At 49.3% G+C, this 20,479-nt stretch overlaps 2 protein-coding genes, 1 long non-coding RNA gene and 1 other non-coding gene across 8 annotated transcripts in view; 3 read left to right on the top strand and 1 right to left on the bottom strand.

Annotated features, from left to right (window-relative positions):
- Positions 1-4,535, top strand: part of Ptcra (pre T cell antigen receptor alpha) — a 9,578-nt gene extending 5,043 nt beyond the window's left edge. The window contains exons 3-4 of the mRNA XM_050122722.1: positions 1,132-1,176; positions 1,806-4,535. Of these exons, the coding sequence (XP_049978679.1) occupies positions 1,132-1,176; positions 1,806-1,975 (215 nt within the window). The 3' untranslated portion in view covers positions 1,976-4,535. The remainder of the gene's footprint in view (positions 1-1,131; positions 1,177-1,805) is intronic.
- Positions 4,536-4,684: 149 nt separating this feature from the next.
- Positions 4,685-19,465, top strand: Cnpy3 (canopy FGF signaling regulator 3). Of its 5 annotated transcripts, XM_050122721.1 has the most exons (7): positions 4,685-4,944; positions 9,239-9,362; positions 13,815-13,887; positions 13,941-14,069; positions 17,440-17,562; positions 18,004-18,121; positions 18,392-19,465. In XM_050122721.1, the coding sequence occupies exons 1-7, from the start codon at positions 4,797-4,799 to the stop codon at positions 18,604-18,606; spliced, it is 930 nt and encodes a 309-aa protein (XP_049978678.1). In that variant the 5' UTR covers positions 4,685-4,796; the 3' UTR covers positions 18,607-19,465. The 5 variants fall into 5 exon arrangements, with proteins under 5 accessions (XP_049978678.1, XP_049978674.1, XP_049978675.1 ...); XM_050122717.1 differs by lacking the exon at positions 13,815-13,887 and having other exon boundaries at positions 4,694-4,944; positions 13,973-14,069; XM_050122718.1 differs by lacking the exons at positions 4,685-4,944; positions 13,815-13,887 and adding an exon at positions 8,034-8,056 and having other exon boundaries at positions 13,973-14,069.
- Positions 12,900-13,007, top strand: LOC126488971 (U6 spliceosomal RNA). The gene has a single exon (XR_007588834.1). It is a non-coding gene; the product is annotated as a U6 spliceosomal RNA (small nuclear RNA).
- On the bottom strand, positions 14,995-18,458 carry LOC126488899 (uncharacterized). The gene is made up of 3 exons (XR_007588806.1): positions 18,352-18,458; positions 17,907-18,012; positions 14,995-17,300 (listed from the first exon to the last, which is right to left on the bottom strand). It is a non-coding gene; the product is annotated as an uncharacterized lncRNA (long non-coding RNA).
- Positions 19,466-20,479: the final 1,014 nt, after the last annotated feature.

Here is a 20,479-nt window from a genome sequence, read left to right as displayed (position 1 = left end):
CAACTTTCTGCCTCCATATATACCCAAACGCCAGAGGAGGGCGCCAGATCTCATTAGAGATGGTTTGGAGCCACCATGTGGTTGCTGGGAATTGAACTCAGGACCTTTAGAAGAGCAGACGGCACTCTTAACCACTGAGCCATCTCTCCAGCCCTACAGAGTGTGTTCTAGGACAGGCAGGGCTATACAGAGAAACCCTGTCATGAAAATAAATAAATAAATAAGCAAACCCTTATCCCTTACCAAGTCTATTATGCCAAGCACTGTCCTAAGTGCTTCGTTTTAAATTTTTTAAAGATTATTGTGTTGAAGTGTGCACGTGCATCTGAGTCCTTGACAATAATTGGATTCCTCTGGAGCTGGAGTGACAGGCAGTTCGCAGCCTCATGACAAACAAGGGTGGGAACCGAACTCTGGTCTTCCGGAAAAGCAATATGCACTATTATTTTGTTTGTTTGTTGTTGCTTTTTGGATTTCTTTTGTTTTGTTTTTTTTGAGACAGGACTTCTTTGTGTAGCCCTAGCTGTCCTGGAACTCACTTTATTGACCAGGCTGGCCTTGAACTCACAGAGATCCACCTGCCTCTGCCTCCCAAATGCTGGGATTAAAGGTGTGCGCCACCACTGCCTGGCGCTCTCAGCTTTTTAACGAGGGTGCTGGGTTCCAACTCAAGAAAGCACTTTGCCAACTAACCCATCTCCTAAGCCCACAGACCTTGCTGGCTAGCTAGTGAGCCCCAAGGGTCTACCCGTCCCCGTCTCCCCAGCCCTGGGTTATTCTGTTTGTCTGTTTTCTAGCACAGGAATTGAACTGGGGTCCTGTGTTTGTGTTGCGAGCACTGTCCATCGAGCCATTTGAGCACCTCGGTTTTATCACCTCCCAAAGAGGACTGCTTCCCTAAAATATGCCCTGCCTTCCAGCAAAAGCTGGAAGAGAATGGGCTCCCTGGGGGAAGGGACTGAGGGGCCTCTTGGGGACAGAACTCTCAGGCAGGGAGGGAAGGAGAGCTGACTCCTTGGGGCTTGCCAATATGTCCCTCTGCCCTGCAAGCTGGCCGGGGCCAGTCACAGGTCTGGGACTATGAGGTGCCACCCACCACATCGTACTCACTTCCTTTTTCTTGGCTCACAGCGGAAGCATCCACAGGCAGGACCTGCTTTCAGGAACCTCTCAGGGGTGAGTTGTCAGTGGGTGGGGAAGGGATGGTGCCTGGGAACAACGGTTTGAGGACTGACTGGTACCTGGGGGTGGCAGTCTACTCTAATTTGACCATGTGTCCCATGAAGTTGCAGTTGGGAGACTGAGAAGTTTCCAGTTAAGGGACTGCTTTGCCAAAGGCTCATCTGGGCTTCAAACCTGGGATAAGGTGGGGTTTTCAGATCCTATCCTAATTCCTGGACCCCAGGGGAGCTGCACAGAGCCAATGTGTGGAGCCCGATGGCTTCTTGGGTAGGGGGTGGCAGGCGGTCCCAGTTTGAGAGCCTGTGCATTGTTTAACTACCTGAGGTGGCGAGAGCAGCGCTGAGCTAGTAATCCCAAAGTCTGTTTCTCGCCCAGATGTTCTGAGCCATTTACTCTTTGCATTACATGCTCTTTCCTGAATGCTGGCTTCTCTTGGCAAATGAAACCCAGTGAGGGGAAAGTAGGAGGTACGTGTCATTACCAGTAGAAACTTAGGTTAGACACTAGGAAGGAATCTCCTTGGAGGAGGAGACAGATGGAGACTGGCCAACAGAGGACAGGCCCTCCCTGTCCTTTGGGAGGTCTAGGGCTGCTGGGGACTCCTCCCACCCTTTCTTCCACAGGGACACCGGGTCAGGTACTGCGGCTGAGCGCTCTGCGACTGCTTCTCTTCAAGCTGCTTCTGCTGGACGTGCTTCTGACCTGCGGCCGCCTCTGTGTGCTGGCGGACCAGCTCCTACTGCCACCACGCCCACTCAAGTCCCTGCCTCCCACCCACCGAATCCGGACGTAGTAATGGGAGACTTGAAGGTTTGATCTGATCCAACCCTCTGAGGCTCTTTGCTGAGGCCAAGATGGTGATGCTGGACCCTTCTGCCACCTGGGGCAGGGGTACAAAGCCCAGGCTGCGAGGAGGCCAGCTTTGCCCGCAGCTCCTGTCCCCCCCCCCGCCCCCCTTTCTCAAGCTGCAGAATTTTTTCCCCTGTATGTGGTCTGCCTCTTCCTGTGAACAAGATTATCTGGGACTGGGCTCTGCCTCCCTTGTCAGCCTGAGGCTTTGGGAGGAAAAGGACTGTGTCTCTCTGGTGAGACAGGGAAGGAGGCGAGGGTATGCCCCAGTGTGTATGATCGGGCACAATACAGAAGGGTTAGAGACACTAACACACTGCACAGCCATTCATTTGTGCGCCTGCCAGAGATAGTGTGCCCGATAAAGAGGAAGCGGAGATCTGGGAAGGCTCCATGGAAGAAGAGTGGGAACCTAGCAATTGCCTGGTGGGTCTGGGGACTGGGGAAGGGTTGCTGGGACTCTCCTTCCCCGACTATCAATCTCTCCGTTTCCTTACCCTGGCTCAGCCTCTCTGAGAGGGCAAAGTGGAGCCAGAGAGCCAGGGAGGTAATGCTTGTGCAGACTTGAGGGAAGAGTGCAGAGCCAGGATTCCCGGGCATCAGGATCACATCCAGTGCTAGCGCATAAGATGGTAATTGCAAACCTACACGCTATTAATTAAAGGTCATTATTCATTTGAAAAATATTAACTCAGCATCAGCTGGGGCCAGGTAGTAAAAAGGTTTGGTTTTGTTGATTTTTCCTTGTTCCTAAAGAGAGTTCCTGCATGGACAGAGAATAAGGTTCCCACAGAGGAGAAGGCTTTATTTCCAATCACATGTACTGTGTGTGTGAGTGAGTGTGTGAGTGTGTGTGTTTGCCCATGCCCACGGATGCCAGGGGCAGAGCTGTTAGAAATGGCTGTGGGACACCTAATGTGGCTGTTGGGTACCCAGCACGGGCTTCTGGGAGACCAGCTCCTCATTCCTTGAGTCTTTCTTTCTTTCCCTTTCCCTTTCTGTTTTCTCTTTCTTTCTTTCTTTCTTTCTTTCTTTCTTTCTTTCTTTCTTTCTTTATTCTTTTCTTTCTTTCTTTCGTTCTTTCTTTCTCTCTTTCTTTCCTTCCACTTCTGCTTCTTCAAGATAGAGTCTTGGGTGCTGGAGAGAGGGTTCAGAGGTTAAGAGCACTGGTTGCTCTTCCAGAAGACTGCAGGTTCAATTCCCAGCACCCACATGGCAGTTCACAGCTGTCTGTAACTACGGTTCCAGGGGATCTGGCATCTTCACAGACACACATGTAGGCAAAACACCAATATACATTTTTGTTTTGTTTTGTTTTTAAAGAATCTTACTGCATAGCCCAGGCTGGCCTCAAACTCATAGAGAGAGATACTCTTGCCTTTGCCTCCTGCGTGCTGGGATTTTTAAAAATTTTATTAACTTATGTATACAGTATTCTGCCTGCATGTGTGCCTGCACAGCAGAAGTGGGCTCCATATCGCATCACAGATGGCTGTGAGCCACAATGTGATTGCTGGGAATCGAACTCAAGATCTCTGGAAGAGCAGGCAGTGCTCTTAACCTCTGAGCCATCTCTCCAGCCCTGAGTGCTTAGATTAAAAGCAATCCTGCTACCTACCCAGCCCTAAGGCTCTTTCTTAATCAATTCTACTATCTATAATGAGACAGGGTCTCTCAGTTGAACTCTGAATTCTTAACTAAATCTAGAGCTCACAGATAATGACTAGTCAGGCTCGTCAGCGAGTTCTGGGGATCCTGTCTCCAGACGACACTGGAACTGCTAGTGGGCTCCGAGGATTTGTGATTGTGTGGTGAGAACGTTAACCTCTGGAGGAGGAAGATAACAGGAGGATCACTCTGCCATCAAACAAATAGATTCTGGTCGAAGAAGTCACTAATTCTAGTTTGCTTACGGACAAATACAAGGTTAGTGTGTATCAGGGCTGTTATGAGTTCCTAAGTACGCGTTAGAGAGAGTGACTGCAATAACATTTAAGAGCGGGTGTTTAGTGAAGGTTTGCAAAGAAAACCATGAATTAAGAGGGTTGACGAATTGCCTTAACAGGTAAAAGTGGTACCCATCGAGTCTAAGGGCAAGAGTTTGATGCCCACGCCCAACATGATAGAAGTAAGCAACTGATTTTAGTTGTTCCCTAACGCAAAATAGATTTTAAAAATACTTTTTATACCTTCAAGTAGAAAAGCATGAGGCCCGGTGTGGAGGCGCACGCCAGAGGCAGGTGGAGCTAAGAATTTGAGGCCAGCCAGGTCTACAGAGTGAAGTTCCAGGGCAGCCAAGGCTATATGCAACAGAGAAACCCTGTCTCGCAAAACAAACAACACCCCCCTCCAAAAAAAAAAAAAACCAAAAAACTATGAAAGATATTCCGCTCCTTGTTATACAGGCCTACAGAGCCAAACCCGGTTCATCTACTCTGGAGGATGGGATGCTCCAGCCTCTCCAAGCCTCCGTTAGAAAGCGGGGAGCTCGCAATAGGTCGCCACAGCCACCATCCACTCTCTGATTGGCCGAGGTGGAAAAAAAGGTCGTTTTTCCTATTCGCTAAAAAGCAAACGCCAACGAACCCACTGGCTGCGTCGCCCGCGGGCCTCGGTCGCGAGAGAGGGGGCGGGCCGGGGCTCGCTGTTGCCGTGGTTACACGGAGGCACGTGTGCAGTCCCGGAAGCGGCCGGGGGAAGCTGCTCCGCGAGCGCTGCAGGAGGAAACGCTGCCGGGTCCGCTCCGCTCTGGGTCCGGCTGGGCCATGGAGTCCATGTCTGAGCTCGCGCCCCGCTGCCTCCTGCTCCCCTTGCTGCTGCTGTCCTTGCTGCTCCTGCCTGCCCCGAAGCTGGGCCCGGGCCGCGCCCGGGCGGAGGAGACCGACTGGGTACGATTGCCCAGTAAATGCGAAGGTGAGGGGGCGGGGCCGCGGGCGTACCCAGGCCGAGGGGCGGGATGGGGCGGGGCCTGTGGGGCAGGGTCTCGCTCCGGGGTCTCCCTGACCCTGCTGCGTGCTTGGCACTGCTTGGTGCTGGCACTCTCGGATAAGCTAGACGTCCGAGGCGTAGCTGCTTGTCTAGCCTGGAGGTGGGGGTGGAGGGAAGGCTTCTCATAGGAAGCCTGCTGCGAAATTAAGAGTTGGTCAGGAAAAGGAAAGTACAGAAAACCCATTCCGCGTTAAACCACAGAAACTGAGGCAAATGAAGAGGCCCTGCAGACCGAGAAGCCAAAGGGCGAGTTTGAGGAACTGAAAAGGTCCATATGATTCAGAAAAGGAACCTGAAATAGTCCCATGTGCCTTCACTGCAACCTGATGTGTGAATGGTTTTTGCTTTTTGAGGACAGGGACTTGGTTGCAAATATTTATTGACAAACAAACAAAAAATATTTTGGAATACGTATGCTTATCTGTGTGGAGAGAGGAGGCTCAGAGGATCAAGAGGTCACTTTGGGGAAACATAGAGCCCAGGAGAGATTAGGAAGGAGGAAGGTTTTATACACTGGGAGGACAGGGAACCCTGGAGTCTGGAGTGGGGGCAGGCGCTTCGAGAGCTGTTTGGGGTCTGAGACCTCCCTTGTCTCCTGCGCTTCGTTTTTCAGGTTTCCTCGCAAACTTTTACAGTCATCCCCTTCCTTTCTTCATCCTAGCTCCACACATCTCCCAATTATTCTGGAAATCCGCTTCATGTTCTTTCAAAGCCTGCACCAAGGCAGATCTGCCCCGGGCCAGATGTTCCCTAAGCACTGGGAAGTGGGGCGCTTGGTTTGAGGTGTATAATCCCTTCATTTGAGCGGTTAGAAGTGAGGATGGGGGCAGGGGACATGGTTCAGTGGGTAAAATGATTGGCACAGGTGCCCGAGAACCTGAGTTCAGATCCCCGGGACAAATGTGAAAAACCAGGTGCGGCAATGTTCCTCTGCCCACAACATGCACAGGCGGACCCTGGAGACTTGCTCGCCAGCCCGTTTAGCCAGACCAGCACGCTTCAGATTCAAGTGAGAAACCTTGTCTGAAAAACAGTAAGGCAAATACCAGTATTAGAAAGCCTCTGGCCTCCGTGTAATCCACACGCACACTATAAATACACAGTATGTTTTTGGTTTGTTTTTAGGTGAGTCTATATATACACAGGAGTTGGTTTTGTTGTTTTTGTTTTTTTAGTTTTGCAAGGTAGCTGTGTAGCTGTGTAGCCTTGGCTGTCCAGGAATTCTCTTTGTAGACCAGGCTGGCCTCAAACTCATAGAGATCCTCTTGCCTCTGTCTCCTGACTGCTGGGATTAAAGGCATTTGGCAGAATTTTTGTTTTTAAGTAGACTCTCTAGAGACTCTTCAGACCCCACTGGAAGGGTACCTGTTAAAGAGTCTTGCCTGGCCAGGCTGTGGTGGCTCACACCTTTAATCCCAGAGCTTGGGAGGCAGAGAGACAGGCGGACCTCCAGATCTGTGAGTTCAAGGCCAGCCTGGTCTACTGAGTGAGTTCCAGGACAGCCAGGGCTACACAGAGAAACCCTGTCTTGGGGGGTAAAAAGTGGGGGTTCTTGCCTTTGCCAGGATGCTTTTGCCTGCTTCCCGCTAGTCCTGGGGGTTGCTTCCTTTTTTCTTATTCACAAGCTCATTTATTTTCCCTTATAAACTCAGAAGCATAGAGTTGGCGAGGATCTTAGCAATCATCAAGCCTGAACTCATTCCGTGATCAGTGAAGAGTAAATTACAAAGGATTTTTGAGGCTTGGAGTGGTTTGGCAAACGTTGGCCCTTAGGCTCCTCTTAATACTGTTTTACTTGTGTTTATTATTGTTGCATCTCTGTTATTAATTGCTGACTGTTACCTGGCTCACAGAGCCTGCCTTCGGGCTTGGTAGTCTGAGTGAGTGGAACAGGCCTCAGCACAGAAGAAGGAGAACCTGCCCAGAAAAAGTGGGCGGCTGTCCACAAGGGTCTGGGGTCTGTGCCATGAGTCTCCCCCAGGTCGGCTCTGAGAGGGTTCTTCCCCCCTGGGGTGGTCTTGAAGAACTGACATTTGGAAGATTGGGAAAGCAGGTGTACCTGATGGGATAAGAGAAAGGATGTTTGACACCTTCATTTTCCCCGCTTCTGGAGTACCACATGCCGAGGCTGTGGGCGAACCGGGCAAAGGAGCCATAACAACGATGAGTTTGCAGGGAGGTGCAGAGGAGGATGGGGAGGGAGCCCAGATGGTCCAGGATGGAGATTCAGAGGCAGAGAGGTGAGAACCTTGGTACACCGGAGACGCTGAGATCACCAACTTATAATTGGGATTTTTGTGTTCCAAGTTCTCCAAGCATCAATTAATGTGCTTGTTACAGGAAATTACAGTAAACAAGCCTTCGGGGGTAGTGTCATCATCATCTTCCTCTTTTTTTTTTTTTTTTTTTGTGTGTGTGTGTGTGTGTGTATGTGTGTGTGTGACTCCACTCTCACTGATGAAACAGTGCAGGTGACACAGCCTGCAAACAAAATTCCATCCAGAAAATCCCACTGAACTCCATCAGCAACGCCCGCCCTTAAAGACCCCGGTGTGTCTCAGCTGGGTCTTACAGGGATCATAGCCGGCTCCCTGAGAGGCCTGGTGATGGCAGGAGCACGGGAGACTAGTTCTGGACTTCTCTGGGGAGCAGACTTAATGGAGTGTCAGGAGAATGGGTCAAAGGAGCCTCGAGAGGGCATTGAACCCTTTCCAGGGCTGGGGTGCGGCACACCCTGAAGGTGGTGGACGCTGAGGGTGGTGGCTGTCTGGTTAATTGTTAACACCCTCTGCTCTTTCATAGTGAGCATAGAAAGGGGGAACCTTGTTCTCCTGTCCCTGTCCCCAGTGCTCAGCACACAGCAGTTGCTTGGGCAGGGTAGGAATAAGAGAGTACCTGCACACAAGCATAGGCCTCTCTGGAGCCTAGTACTCTGCCGTTGGAGAGAAGCGGTTGGGGGACACATGAAATCAAGAAGATTTCCATTAATTTCCCAAGTACCAATTGTTTCATGGTTGTACAGAAGTTCATGCTCACAGTAAGTATGTGCTGATGTATAATTGTTCATTATGTATAACTGTTGAGATAGATTATTAAATATTAGATACTGCAGGGCAGATCATTAACAGCTGTTGAATGTGAGAGGAATAAAATTTTTCATTCTATTCTCTCAGCGTGATGAGCATGAATATTTTATCTTAAAGTTTTGTTTACATTTATTTGTTGGGAAACGGAAGGGGTGAACAGGGGCAGATACCAGTGTGCTGTAGAGCTCAGAGGACAGTGTGCCTGTAGAGGACTGTGTGCCTGTAGAGCTCAGGGGACAGTGTGCCTGTAGAGGACAGTGTGTCTGTAGAGGACAGTGTGCTGTAGAGCTCAGGGGACAGTGTGTCTGTAGAGGACAGTGTGCCTGTAGAGGACAGTGTGCCTGTAGAGCTCAGGGGACAGTGTGCCTGTAGGGGACAGTGTGCCTGTAGAGGACAGTGTGCCTGTAGAGGACAGTGTGCCTGTAGGGGACAATGTGTGTGTAGGGGAAGGTGTGTCTGTAGGGGACAATGTGTGTGTAGGGGAAGGTGTGTCTGTAGGGGACATTGTCTGTAGAACTCAGAGGAAAGTGTGCATGGAACAAGAATTCCATGTGACAAGATAGTTATGAGCTGCCATGTGGGTGCTGGAAACGGAACCCAGGTTCTCTGCAAGAGCAGCAAGTGGTCTTAACCATGGCGCCATCTCTCCAACCCCACTAATTTTTTACCTTTTGAGACATAAGTCTTACCGTGTAGCCCTGGCTGTCCTGGAATTTATTGTGATTTGAAGGCTGTTCTTGAACTCACAGAAATCCTCCTGCCTCTTTTTCCTGATTACTGGCATTAAAGGTGTGTGCTACCATGCCTGGCTATGTTTTGAATTTTTTCCTTGTTGCCTGTGTTACCCAGGCTGGTCTTAAATTTACAATCCTCCTCCTCAGGTGCCCAAATAGTTCCGATTAGAAATATCAGCCATTGTGCTTTATTTATTTGTTTGTTTATTTATTTATTTATTATAAGGTGTTGGGAGCTGAGGTATATAGGTAAAGGCTGGGAATGGGCGTGCAGTAATGAATTTCATTTGTGGTCTGGGCCTCATTTCCAGAGCGAATATTGGTTTGGCCCAGGCTCCTGGGTGCTGGCCTCCAGAAGTTGTGTGTACTCAGTGGGCTCCCCATGTTTTCTTTCTCCAGTGTGCAAGTATGTTGCAGTAGAGCTGAAGTCAGCTTTTGAAGAAACTGGGAAGACCAAGGAAGTGATTGACACAGGCTACGGCATTCTGGACCGGAAGGCCTCAGGAGTCAAGTACACCAAGTCGTAAGTGAATGGGGACCTGGTGTTTGGCCTGCTTCAGTTTGGGTTTTATGTGGTGGGGTTGGGAAATAAGGGCTGAGTGTTATACTTCTTGTTTTCCTTCCATCCAGGCAAACCTACAACAAAGATTTTGTTCATAGTAATAGACTCAAGTTTGTCCACTGATTCTGCCAGTAAAGGCCAAATGATCTTCATAAATCCTCTTTCTGTGCCTCAGAGTCCTCATCTAGAAAAGCGACCATGACCAGGCGAGTCCCTGGTTAGTTCCTGAAGTTACAAGACCTCATGACCAGTGTAATTCATAAGAAATATTGCTGGATGGTGGTGGTTCATGTCATTAGCCCTAGTGCCTAGGAGGCAGAGGCAGGCAGATTTCTGAGTTCAGACCAGCCTGGTGAATAGGTGAGTTCCAGGACAGCCAGGGCTACACAGAGAAACCCTGTCTCAAAAGACAAAACAAACAAAAATTACTAGCATAGGATTATTAGAGGATTTTTTAATTAATTAATTAATTAATGGGCTGGGGGCAGGGTTTCCCTTTGTAGCCCTTGCTGTCTGGAATTCACTGTAAGACCAGGTTGGCCTTGAACTCACAGTTTAAAGACATGGGCCACCTCTACCTGGTGATAGAGCCTAAATTTTTTTTAAATATTTATTTATTTTTATTTGCATTGGTGTTTACCTACATGTATGTCTGTGTGAGTTTGTTGGGTCTTTTGGAACTGGAATTACAGACAGTTATGCGCTGCCATGTGGGTGCTGGGAATTGAACCTGGGCCCTCTGGACGGGCAGCCAGTGCTCCTGACAGCTGAGCCTAAATTATAAAACAAATTTTTTAACTTAAAAGTAGACACGTGGGGCTGGAGAGATGGCTCAGAGGTTAAGAGCACTGGCTGCTCTTTCAGAGGTCCTGAGTTCAATTCCCAGCAACCCAACCATATGGTAGCTTGCATATATGCAGGCAGAATGTTGTATACATAATAAATAAATAAATCTTAAAAAAAAAGAAAGACACGTTTTGCTATTAAAATGATGCATATCTAGGCATCCCATAGTCCTTGCACTTGGGAGGAGGTGGAGGCCGAAGATTATTGCAGTTTTGAGGCCTCCTCCTTGTTCTACCCTGGGAGTTCCAGGCTGCCCAGAGCTACACAGCAACAAAACAGAAACCTGGGCAAACAAAAAAAGATATGTGCTGGGCATGGTATCTCAAACCAGACATCACAATTGCTGGGAGGCCGAGGCAGGCCTGAGACAAGTTTAAATTCCTGCCCTACTCGGGCACAATGGTTAGTATTAATTCCCAATTTGATAGACTCTGGGGGATGGGCCTCTGGGCATGTCCACAAGGGATTATCTAGATTAAGGTTAGCCTCTGAGAATGCCTATAGAGATTTATCTTGATTACAAACCATTAGTTAAGTGGTAAGACTTTTTCTTTTTTTCTTCTTCTTTTTTCTTTAGGCAGGGTTTCTCTATGTAGCCCTGACTATCCTGGAACTTACTCTGTAGACCATGCTGCATGCTGGCTGCAAATTTAGGGATCCACCTGCCTCTCTGCCTCCCAAGTGCTGGAATCAAAGGCCTGTGCCACCACTGCCTGGCCATATTTTCAGTTCTGAATAAGTGAATTATTAAGTACACAGCAAACCAAAGTAAAAGAATAAATAGTGGATGGATGGATGGATGGATGGATGGATGGATGGGAAGGAAGGAAGGATGGACCAACAACATTAAATCATCTGTCTAAGCATCCGGAAGAAATGAGCTGGGGAAGCCCAGGGAAGCAGCCAGCTAGAGTTCTCCATCAGAAGTCCCTCCAGACCAGTGTCCCTCAAGCGAGGCTTCCAAGTAAAGGAACAGCGACAGAGATCAAGTCAGATCAAGCTCTCACCAACATCCAGCAGAAACTAGAGGAGCTGAAGCAGTCAGAGGGGTCCCGCTGAGCACCTCACATGGGCAAGCCAGTCATGACTGGACTCCCGGCTTCCGTTTTCCACTGCAGGCATTCTTTTGCCATGGAATAAGCACTGATAGCTTCTGCTGGAAATAGTTCATTTTCCAGCTGTGTTCTAGGCACAGGGTCCAGAATCAGCCAGGGGATAAGGCTCTGGACATGCCTGTTTTATTGTGTTCTCCTCCCCTGCCAACCATGCCGGAAACACAATGCCTTGAGGACATTTGGAGAAAAAAAATGTGCTGAAAGGGGCAGGGGCGCGGTGAGTACAGTTGGTGGGGCAAACCTGCGTCCAGAGTTATGTTTCAGTGAGCCCAAACAACACGTGGTGATTTATTATACTGTGATTGGTGCTCATATTGATATCTAGACTCTTGATCATTGTTTGCTTCATCTGTTCCATGTTGGGTTTTTTTTTTTAAAGCAGATGGGTAAGCTTTGCCATGATCAGTATAGACAGGGCTGCCAGATCCCAGAAAAGACGATGAAGTCATGACCCGAGAGGTGCAGACAAATGACTTGAAAGAAATGGTTTACTGCGTGCAGTGGTGCACCCCTTTAATCCCAGCATCTGGGAGGCAGAGGCAGTTGGCTCTGAGTTCAGCACCACCCTGGTCTGCATGGTGAGTTCCAGGCCAGCCAGGTCTACATAGTGAGATCTTGTCACCAAAACACAGAAAGCAAGCAGTGGTTAATAGGAGGAGTTGGGGGTGGCTGTTGGGAAAGCGCTTGTTGTGCAAGCATGAGGATTTGGTTTGGTTCCCAGCACCTATGTAAAAAGCCAGGCAGAGTGGTACTCACTTCTGATCCCCTGACGGAAGGGCTGGCCAGGGGGGGTCCTGCGGCTTGTTCCATGCCTAAGTCTAGCCCAGAAGGTGAGCTGCAGGTTCAGAGAGACCCTGTCTCAAAAAATGGAAAGTGATCAAAGAAGATACCTGATGTTGACCTCTGACCTCTGCATGTGTGTGTGTGTACACATGTACCTGCACATACATGCACACACATAAACAAGTATACACATATACCACATAAGAAGAAAGTGATTAATAAGCTGTTTCCAGGGAGCACTAGGAAAGATCTGTTCATGATATCTTTCCTAATAGTAACAAATTAAAAGTACTGTTTAAAAAACAATAGATATATTTTGCTTTACAGGAAAAAATTGGAATTATCAGACACTTATCTGCCATGCATGACCTCCTAGATTTGGTTCCCAGAGCCACAGGGTTTTTTTTGTTTTGGATTTGGTCTTGTTNTCACAGTCCAGCTGGCCTTGGTGAGCTCCCAATAGATCAGCCCCACTGTCTCCGTGGGTGGGTGCACCCCTTGTGGTCCTGACTTCTTTGCTCATATTCTCCCTCCTTCTGCTCCTCATTGGGACATTGAGAGCTCAGTCCGGTGCTCCAGTGTGGGTCTCTGTCTCTATCTCCATCCATCTCCAGATGAAGGTTCTATGGTGATATGCTTATTATATCAAGACTAGTCTACAAATTGAATGACAGAGTGTAGTTTTATTGCCTGTTGAATATGGCAGTGCTTTGCTGGTTTTTATTGATGAGTAAGATTGCAAAGTATGAATGTCATGCCCATTCTGGCAGCACATACATTAAAATTGGGATGATACAGAGAAGATTAGTATGGCTCCTGCACAAAGTGTGAATGCCCTCCTAGTGGGAACACAGGCATTTCCAATCTGCAACTGTTCTGAATGATGCTGGCATAAATGCCTGTGCATAATTTATTTGTGTAAATGCAAGGCTTAGTATTTCTGCTTTCATGGGAGTGGTATGTTCAGGTTTTTAGAAAAAATACCAAAATGTTTTCTGCAGTGGGTGGGCTGTTGTATACCGCCACTAGCAACATCTGAGTGATGCAGTTTCTCTGTCTTCTCCAGCATTTGGCATAGTCAACTGGCTTTTATTTTAGACATCCAGGTAGATGTGCAATGATGTCATGTTGATATTTGTGTTCTCTCAGGAAAATGCTGAGCATCTTGTAGAGAGACAGAAGATCTTATTTATTTGCCTCCTGTATATCTTCTTTGGGGAAATTTTTCCCATCTTTTGCCCATATTCTAATTGAACTTTTAATTTTCATGTGTTTTTAGAGTTTTTAAAACAACTTAGAGGATAAATAGTTTTTTTTTTTTAAAAAAAGTGGGAGGTGGAAGGATGGCTTAGCAGCTCAGAGTACTTGCTGCTCTTCTAGAGGACCCGGATTCAGTGCCCAGTCCCTGTGTCAGGCAGCTCACCAGGACTTGCAGTGCCTCCTGAGCTCAGCCAGTACCTGCACACAGGTGGATGTGTGTGTACATACACGAACACACTTTTAAAGTAAAAACAAATAGATTGGTTTGGGCTAAGACAGTTGTAGAGCTCTTGCCTGGTCTGTGCGAGGCACTGGCTTTGATCCAGCGGCTATAAATATGCCCTTCCCACCCCCTACAGATCCTTCCCTTAGATCTGTTAAAGCCTTGTCTCTCTGGTCTGTGTTCCAGCATTTCAGAGCCCCCAGGCCAGATGATCTGTCTTCCTTCCAGCTCTGCCTTCCCTTTGGTGAGATGTGCAGGCGTTGGGCAGCAGGGCTGGAGGGACGGACTGCTGCTCCGTAGGGTTGCTGGGAGAACTTAGCTCCTCTCTGCTGCTGTCTCGGCAGGGACTTACGGTTAATTGAAGTCACTGAGACCATTTGCAAGAGGCTTCTGGACTACAGCCTGCACAAGGAGAGGACTGGCAGCAACCGGTTTGCCAAGGTTGGCTTTGTGCTTGTGCCTCCTTCCTCTGGGCCCGGCCCTCGTGAATCTCAGTGTGTCTGCTGGCGTATGTGGGTGATTGGTAGGTCATGCCTGGGAACCCTCCTTCTTTCCTCTTGCGCATTCTTGGATAGCCGTTTGTATTTCTTGCTGAGCACTGACTGCATTGGCAGAAGCTGTGTTTATGATGGTCTGGGCTTGCCCCGGGTTCCACCTCCATGGCAGAAACAGTCAGAAATGCCCCGGGCTGGCAGCTCAGCAGGGTTCCCACAGCAGTGTGCCAGGGAGATGGCAGAAGACAGACTAATGAACTGGGAAGAACTAATGAACTTCCCAGGTGGAGGCAGGAGGAGCAGAAGTCAGGAGTTCAAGGCTAGCTTCAGTGGGATTGAGTCTGGCCTGGGTTACATCAAATCCTGTCTTAAACAATTAAAAAAATCAATGATTGTGAGTTCCTCCTGTGAGCCACCCAGATCCACCCCCTCAGGCCCCTGCTGGGCGCCTGTGTACACTGGTGCTTTTCTCTGGAGAAGGAGCCAGTAGGTTCTTATTTGTCTTGTGTCTTCTGTACCCGCCACCCACATTTTCCTCCTAAGTTCCCTTCTGTCCGAGGACATCAGGCAGAGCCTCTGAGACCCACATTGTTTCAAGCCGTCAGTTGATCCATGATCGCTTTTATAAAAAGTGTTTAAATTCTTCTCTCCTTCCCGAGTGCTGTGTGTCCCATACCCATTTGCCCGGGAATTTAGGAGGCAGGAAGATCTTGACTACATAGGCGACAAAGAACAAAAACCAAAATACTGGTAGCAAACTCTTAGAAACATTATGTTAATCTGTGAGCACGGCTTATACTGGGTTGTGCATTTGATGTGGTACAGTGCAATCAAAAACTAGAGCTGGGCAAGGGGTGCACACTGCTAATCCCAGGACAGGTGTGGGGGTACACACTGCTAATCCCAGGACAGGTGTGTGGGGACTACAGAGCAAAGATCCTGTGATGTACTACTGCTTACATAGAAAAGCAGGGTGGGACATAAATCAGAGTTTCTGTTTGTTTTTTTCTGGTAAGGGATTTTAAGTCAGTGCTTTGCACAAGCCAGGCCAAAACTCTTCCCACTGAGCTATACCCAGCCTGTGTGTGTGTGTGTGTGTGTGTGTGTGTGTGTGTGTGTGTGTGTGTGTGTGAATTGTCTCTAGCAAGGGAGAAGAGTGGTAGTGAATCATCTCTGGGGACAGAAGCTAGCAGGGAAGCCAGTCTAGTTTTTTCATGGCATAAGGAATGCTTTAGGCCACAGCTGTGCTTTTCCTGCCAAGGAAAGATATAAGCTAGGAAGAGCATGGTGTGGTGAGTGGGCCTGGGTACTGGGGAGGGCTCCTTATGCTACAACACTTGCTGGCACTGGAGACGGCTCACCAGTTAAGAATATTTACTGCTCTTGCAGAGTCTCAGCACCCATGTGGTAATTCACAACCTTCTGTACTATGATGGGTCATGACTTCTGTGGGCACCAGGCATGCACATGGTGCAGGAAAAACACACACAAAATAAAATGAATGAATCTGATAAAAAAATTTTATAAAGCCAGGTGTGGTGTTAAATGCCTTTAATCCCAACACTTGAGAGGCAGAGGCAGGCAGATCTCTGTGAGTTCCAGGCCAGCCTAGTCAACAAAGCAAGTTCTAGGACAACTAGGGCTTGTCTCAAAAAACAAAACAAACAAAAATTAAAAAAAAAAAAACACTTGCAACCCCTTTTTACCAAAAAAAAAAAAAATTTTATGTCACCTGGGTATATAGTTACATCAAATAAGTGTAGGCATCAGACAGTTCTTAGGCGAGGGAGATGGCTCAGTGAGTGAAGTGTGAACTGAGTTTGGATCCCCAGTGCCCCATAAAGACAGATGCAGTAGGATGTGCCTGTGGGCCCAGGGTTTGGCCTGCACAGTGGCCCTGTCCCAAAACAGGGCTGAAGGGAAGCAGCATCCAGGGTGGCTCTCCGTCTCCACAGCCTGCACAGAGACTAAAAACAGCTAAATGCTGGCTGAGCATTTGGTGCTATAGGACAGCATCTTCAACGTTTTTCAGAGTTGGTTTATATTTTGATTTTGTAGTCATAAATGCTGAGAGCTTCTGCTTTATGTACATATGTATCCAGCATGCAGGAGTTTATGTAGAGCCATTTAAGAACATTGGAATTCTATCTTCAAACCAAGTCTGCGATTTTACTGAATGCTTTTTATGAAATTCAGGTCGTTTCTATGAAACTCAAACAGCAGTTTTGACTTATCTGTTTGTTTATTGTGAGGCAGAGTCTCTCTACAGAGGCGGAACTTTTCTTTTGTCCCAACCGTCTGATCCCAGATAATCACACAGAAGCTTATATTAGTTACAAAGTGTTTGACCTTTAGCTCAGGCTTATCACTAACTAGCTTTTACAACTTAAATTAATCCATTTTATTAATCTATATTTTGCCACATGGCTCATGGCTTTATCTGGTGACTGGCTTGTTTCTCTCAACTCCATACTTCTTTCTGTATTTTTAGTTTGGCTTTCCCACCTAGCCTTATTCTGCCTTGCTATAGGACAAATTAGCTTTGCTATCAGCCAATGACAGTGACACACAGTCACAGAGCACAGAAGGCTATCTCACAGTGCTGTGTAGCTCTGGCTGGCCTGGAGATCACTGTGTAGACCAGGCTAGCCTCAGACTCCTGCTGCTGTCTCCTAAGTGCTGGGACTTATTTTTGTTTTTGTTTTTTAACTTTTAGACAAGGTCTCACTATATAGCCCTCTCTGGCCTAGAATTTACTGTGTAGACCAGGGTGGCTCTGAACTCACAGAGATCTATCTGCCTCTTATCTCTGTTTCTTGGATTCTGGGATTAAAGGTGTGAACTGCCACTCCCAGCCTCAAACTGCAATTAAAAGAAAACCAAACATTGTGACATAAAATAACCAAAAAAAAATTTTTTTTTATTTGGTGCTTGTAGGATAAACAGTGGTGATAGGGAAATATTTGAAGTCTTTATTTTCCAGAATTAAACCATTTTGTTTGCATGATAGTGTCCAGCTACATTGAAGGGGTGGAGCCAAGGATACCTTATTTCCTGGGAAAGAAAGCAACAGTAGCTAGCTTTGAGCATACAGCAGTGAGGGCAGGGCAGGATCTTTGAGCACTCATCGGTGAGGGCAGGTCAGGATTTGTGTAGTTGGGGGTGGTGCAAGGCCAGCCTGAAAGAGGGAGAGAGGTCAGGACCAAGGGCAAGAAGCCCTGGACAGATGGACATCTTTGACCCAGGTTCTCAGACACCATAGAGAAGATGGTGGGAGGTAGATGGCACTGCATCCTGTATCTGGTCGCCTCTTCCAGGGCATGTCAGAGACCTTTGAGACGCTGCACAACCTGGTCCACAAAGGTGTCAAGGTGGTGATGGACATCCCCTATGAACTGTGGAATGAGACTTCTGCTGAGGTGGCTGACCTCAAGAAGCAGGTAAGACCTTGAGCCTGCCGCACTCAGTGGGGTGGGTAGGGCCAGCTCTGCCCTGAGAAAGGCTACCAAGAGCCATTTCTTTATCTATCTATCCTTCCTACCTACCTACCTTCCCATCCATCCATCCATCCGTCCGTCTACCCATCCATCTATCTATTGGAGATAGGTTCTCACTATGTAGCCCTGGCTACATAGTGGAACTCACTGTGTAAAACAGGCTGGGCTCAAACTCACAGAAACACACCTGCATCTGCCTCTGCTTTGAGAATACTGGGGTTAAAGGTGTGCACCACCATTTCTGGCACCTTTTTACTTTTGCCTCAGTTTCCTCAGGCGAGTCATACCTGCCTGCCTATCTCTCCGTGGGTCATGGTGTAGCCAGGGGCCCGGGAGAGAGTTGGGTGTCTGCGCTTTGCCAGTTCCTGGGTGCTTGCTTCGCAGTGTGACGTGCTGGTGGAAGAGTTTGAAGAGGTGATTGAGGACTGGTACAGAAACCACCAGGAGGAAGACCTGACTGAGTTCCTCTGTGCCAACCACGTGCTGAAGGGCAAGGACACCAGTGAGTGGGGAGGGGAGGGGAGGGGAGGGGCGCAGGGCAGTGTCTCCCACCGGAAAGTGAGTAGCGTAGGGTGGGAAAGAGGCATCTTGCCTCAGGGAGCTTGGTGAGGTGAGGTGAGGTGAGGGCTGCAGGCTCAGGAGCAGTGAGCCCGGTGACCCCAGTGATGTGGAAATGGGTGAGAGACCCCGCTTTAGTTGTCCTCCCAGCAGCTCCCCTCCAGTGCTGCTCACCAGCAAACTGCTCCTGAGACCCTTCTGCACCTTTTCTCAGGTTGCCTGGCAGAGCGATGGTCTGGCAAGAAGGGGGACATAGCCTCCTTGGGAGGGAAGAAATCGAAGAAGAAGCGCGGTAGGGTCAAGGGCTCCAGTGACAGCAGCAAGCAGAGGAAGGAATTGAGGAGCCTGGAGGGGGATGCCAGCCCCGAGGAGGAGGAAGGTGTGCAGAAGGCGTCCCCACTTCCACATAGCCCCCCTGATGAGCTGTGAGCCCAACTTCATGTCCTTGAATCAAGACCCCTGACTTCAGAGCTGAAGAGCATGGGACACAGTTCCAGTAAGGAGGCTACTGTCCAGCTTCAGGTCTCTGACCTTGACTGTGCCCTCTTCCTGCCCTGAGCAACAGCAAGAAGTGGACTGAGACCCCACCCCCAAAGGGAAGAGGGGGAAGTATGCAGAAGGCAGCTCTCTCTCTACACAGCCCTCATGAGCTCTGGGTCCAACCCAGCATCCCCAAACTGAGCCCCCTGACCGTGAGGCTGAAGAACACAAGGCACATCCGATGACTCCAGCGTCAGGTCTCCGACTCACCTGCACCCTCTTCACCAGGATGGGCACGGCCCCAGGAAGGACTTAGCGCAGTGTGGCAGCCAGCCCTGCCTCTTCGTCCACCAACCGTTCTCTTCTGCGGGTCCTTCGTCAGGGCATGACTTTCAGAACTTCCAGGATGAGCTCAGTGGTGTGGCACAAGGGGCTGGGCGCCAGAGCTCGAACCCCTGCAGAGCAGGCGGAGAGGGCACCCCCTTGACCCCCAGGGAAGCAAGACTGCAGCTGCAGTGGCTCCCTCACTCCCGAGGACTCTGGTCCCTGCGTCCTCTTCAGCCTTCAGAGTGTTCCCTTGTTGCTCTTTTCTGCCTGTGCCCCCAGTCCTGGGGCAGGGAAGGTGGCGCTGCTGCCACCCTTATTGGATGCCAGTTACTAGGAGGAGCGGGTGCTGAAAATGCCCAGGTTTGGTTTGGGTTAGAGCAGTGGTTCTCAACCTTCCTAACGCTGCGACCCTTTAATACAGTTCCTCACGTTCTGGTGACCCCCCCCCAGCCATAAAGTTATTTTTATTGCTACTGTCTAACTGTAAATTTGCTACTTTTATGAATCTGATTTCTGGAGATAGAGGTTTGTCAAATGGGTCATGACCCACAGTTGAGAACTGCCAGGTTAAAAGTAGGTAGCATGGGTGAGGCCGTGCCTGGACTGACCCTGTCTCCCCGCTGACCCTCACACAGCAGCTGCCATGGTGGCATGGGTGAGGCCGAGCCTGGACTGAGCCTGTCTCCCCGCTGACCCTCACGCAGCAGCTGCCATGGTGGCATGGGTGAGGCCGAGCCTGGACTGACCCTGTCCCCCCGCTGACCCTCACGCAGCAGCTGCCATGGTGGCATGGGTGAGGCCGAGCCTGGACTGAGCCTGTCCCCCCGCTGACCCTCACGCAGCAGCTGCCATGGTGGCATGGGTGAGGCCTTTCCCAGTTGTCTGTGGGTGCCTCCTGTGCACTGTGTCCTGGGCACCTGGCTGCCCTCCTTCCCTCCCTCTCTACCCCAAGGTTTTGCTGTCCGTTGTGTAAAGAGTGTTCACGTCACCACCAGCTCCCGCCCCTCCTGCCGCGTTTCAGCCTTGCCTGTTTTGGACTTTGCTCCCTAACTGATGACATTTGGTCCCTCTGACCCGTCTTCTAGTGGTTGTACCTGGGCACTCAGTCCCCTAACAAGGCCTATTTAAGCCCTGCTCCCCCAGACAGAGAGGAATTAGAGGGCTGCCCTCTAGGGAGAGCACCTTTGACTCTGTCCTGAGAGCCGGGATAAAACATGGTCAAGGTTGCAGGTGTTGACAGCTGTGTGAGCAGTCACTCTCAGCTTTAGGGCAGTGAGTTCCTGCAGTGTGCGTTCCTGCAGTGTGAGTTCCTGCAGTGTGCGTTCCTGCAGTGTGCATTCCTGCAGTGTGCGTTCCTGCAGTGTGAGTTCCTCAAGTGTGCGTTCCTGCAGTGTGAGTTCCTCAAGTGTGCGTTCCTGCAGTGTGAGTTCCTCAAGTGTGCGTTCCTGCAGTGTGAGTTCCTGTAGTGTGCGTTCCTGCAGTGTGCGTTCCTGCA

The sequence above is a fragment of the Alexandromys fortis genome, unplaced genomic scaffold (assembly GCF_014885135.2).
Source record: "Alexandromys fortis isolate MF-2015 unplaced genomic scaffold, M_Fortis_MF-2015_v1.1 scaffold_212, whole genome shotgun sequence".
Classification (NCBI taxonomy): domain Eukaryota; kingdom Metazoa; phylum Chordata; class Mammalia; order Rodentia; family Cricetidae; genus Alexandromys; species Alexandromys fortis.
The sequence above is the reverse complement of the archived record's forward strand: the minus strand, read 5'-3'. Positions and strand labels throughout refer to the sequence as shown.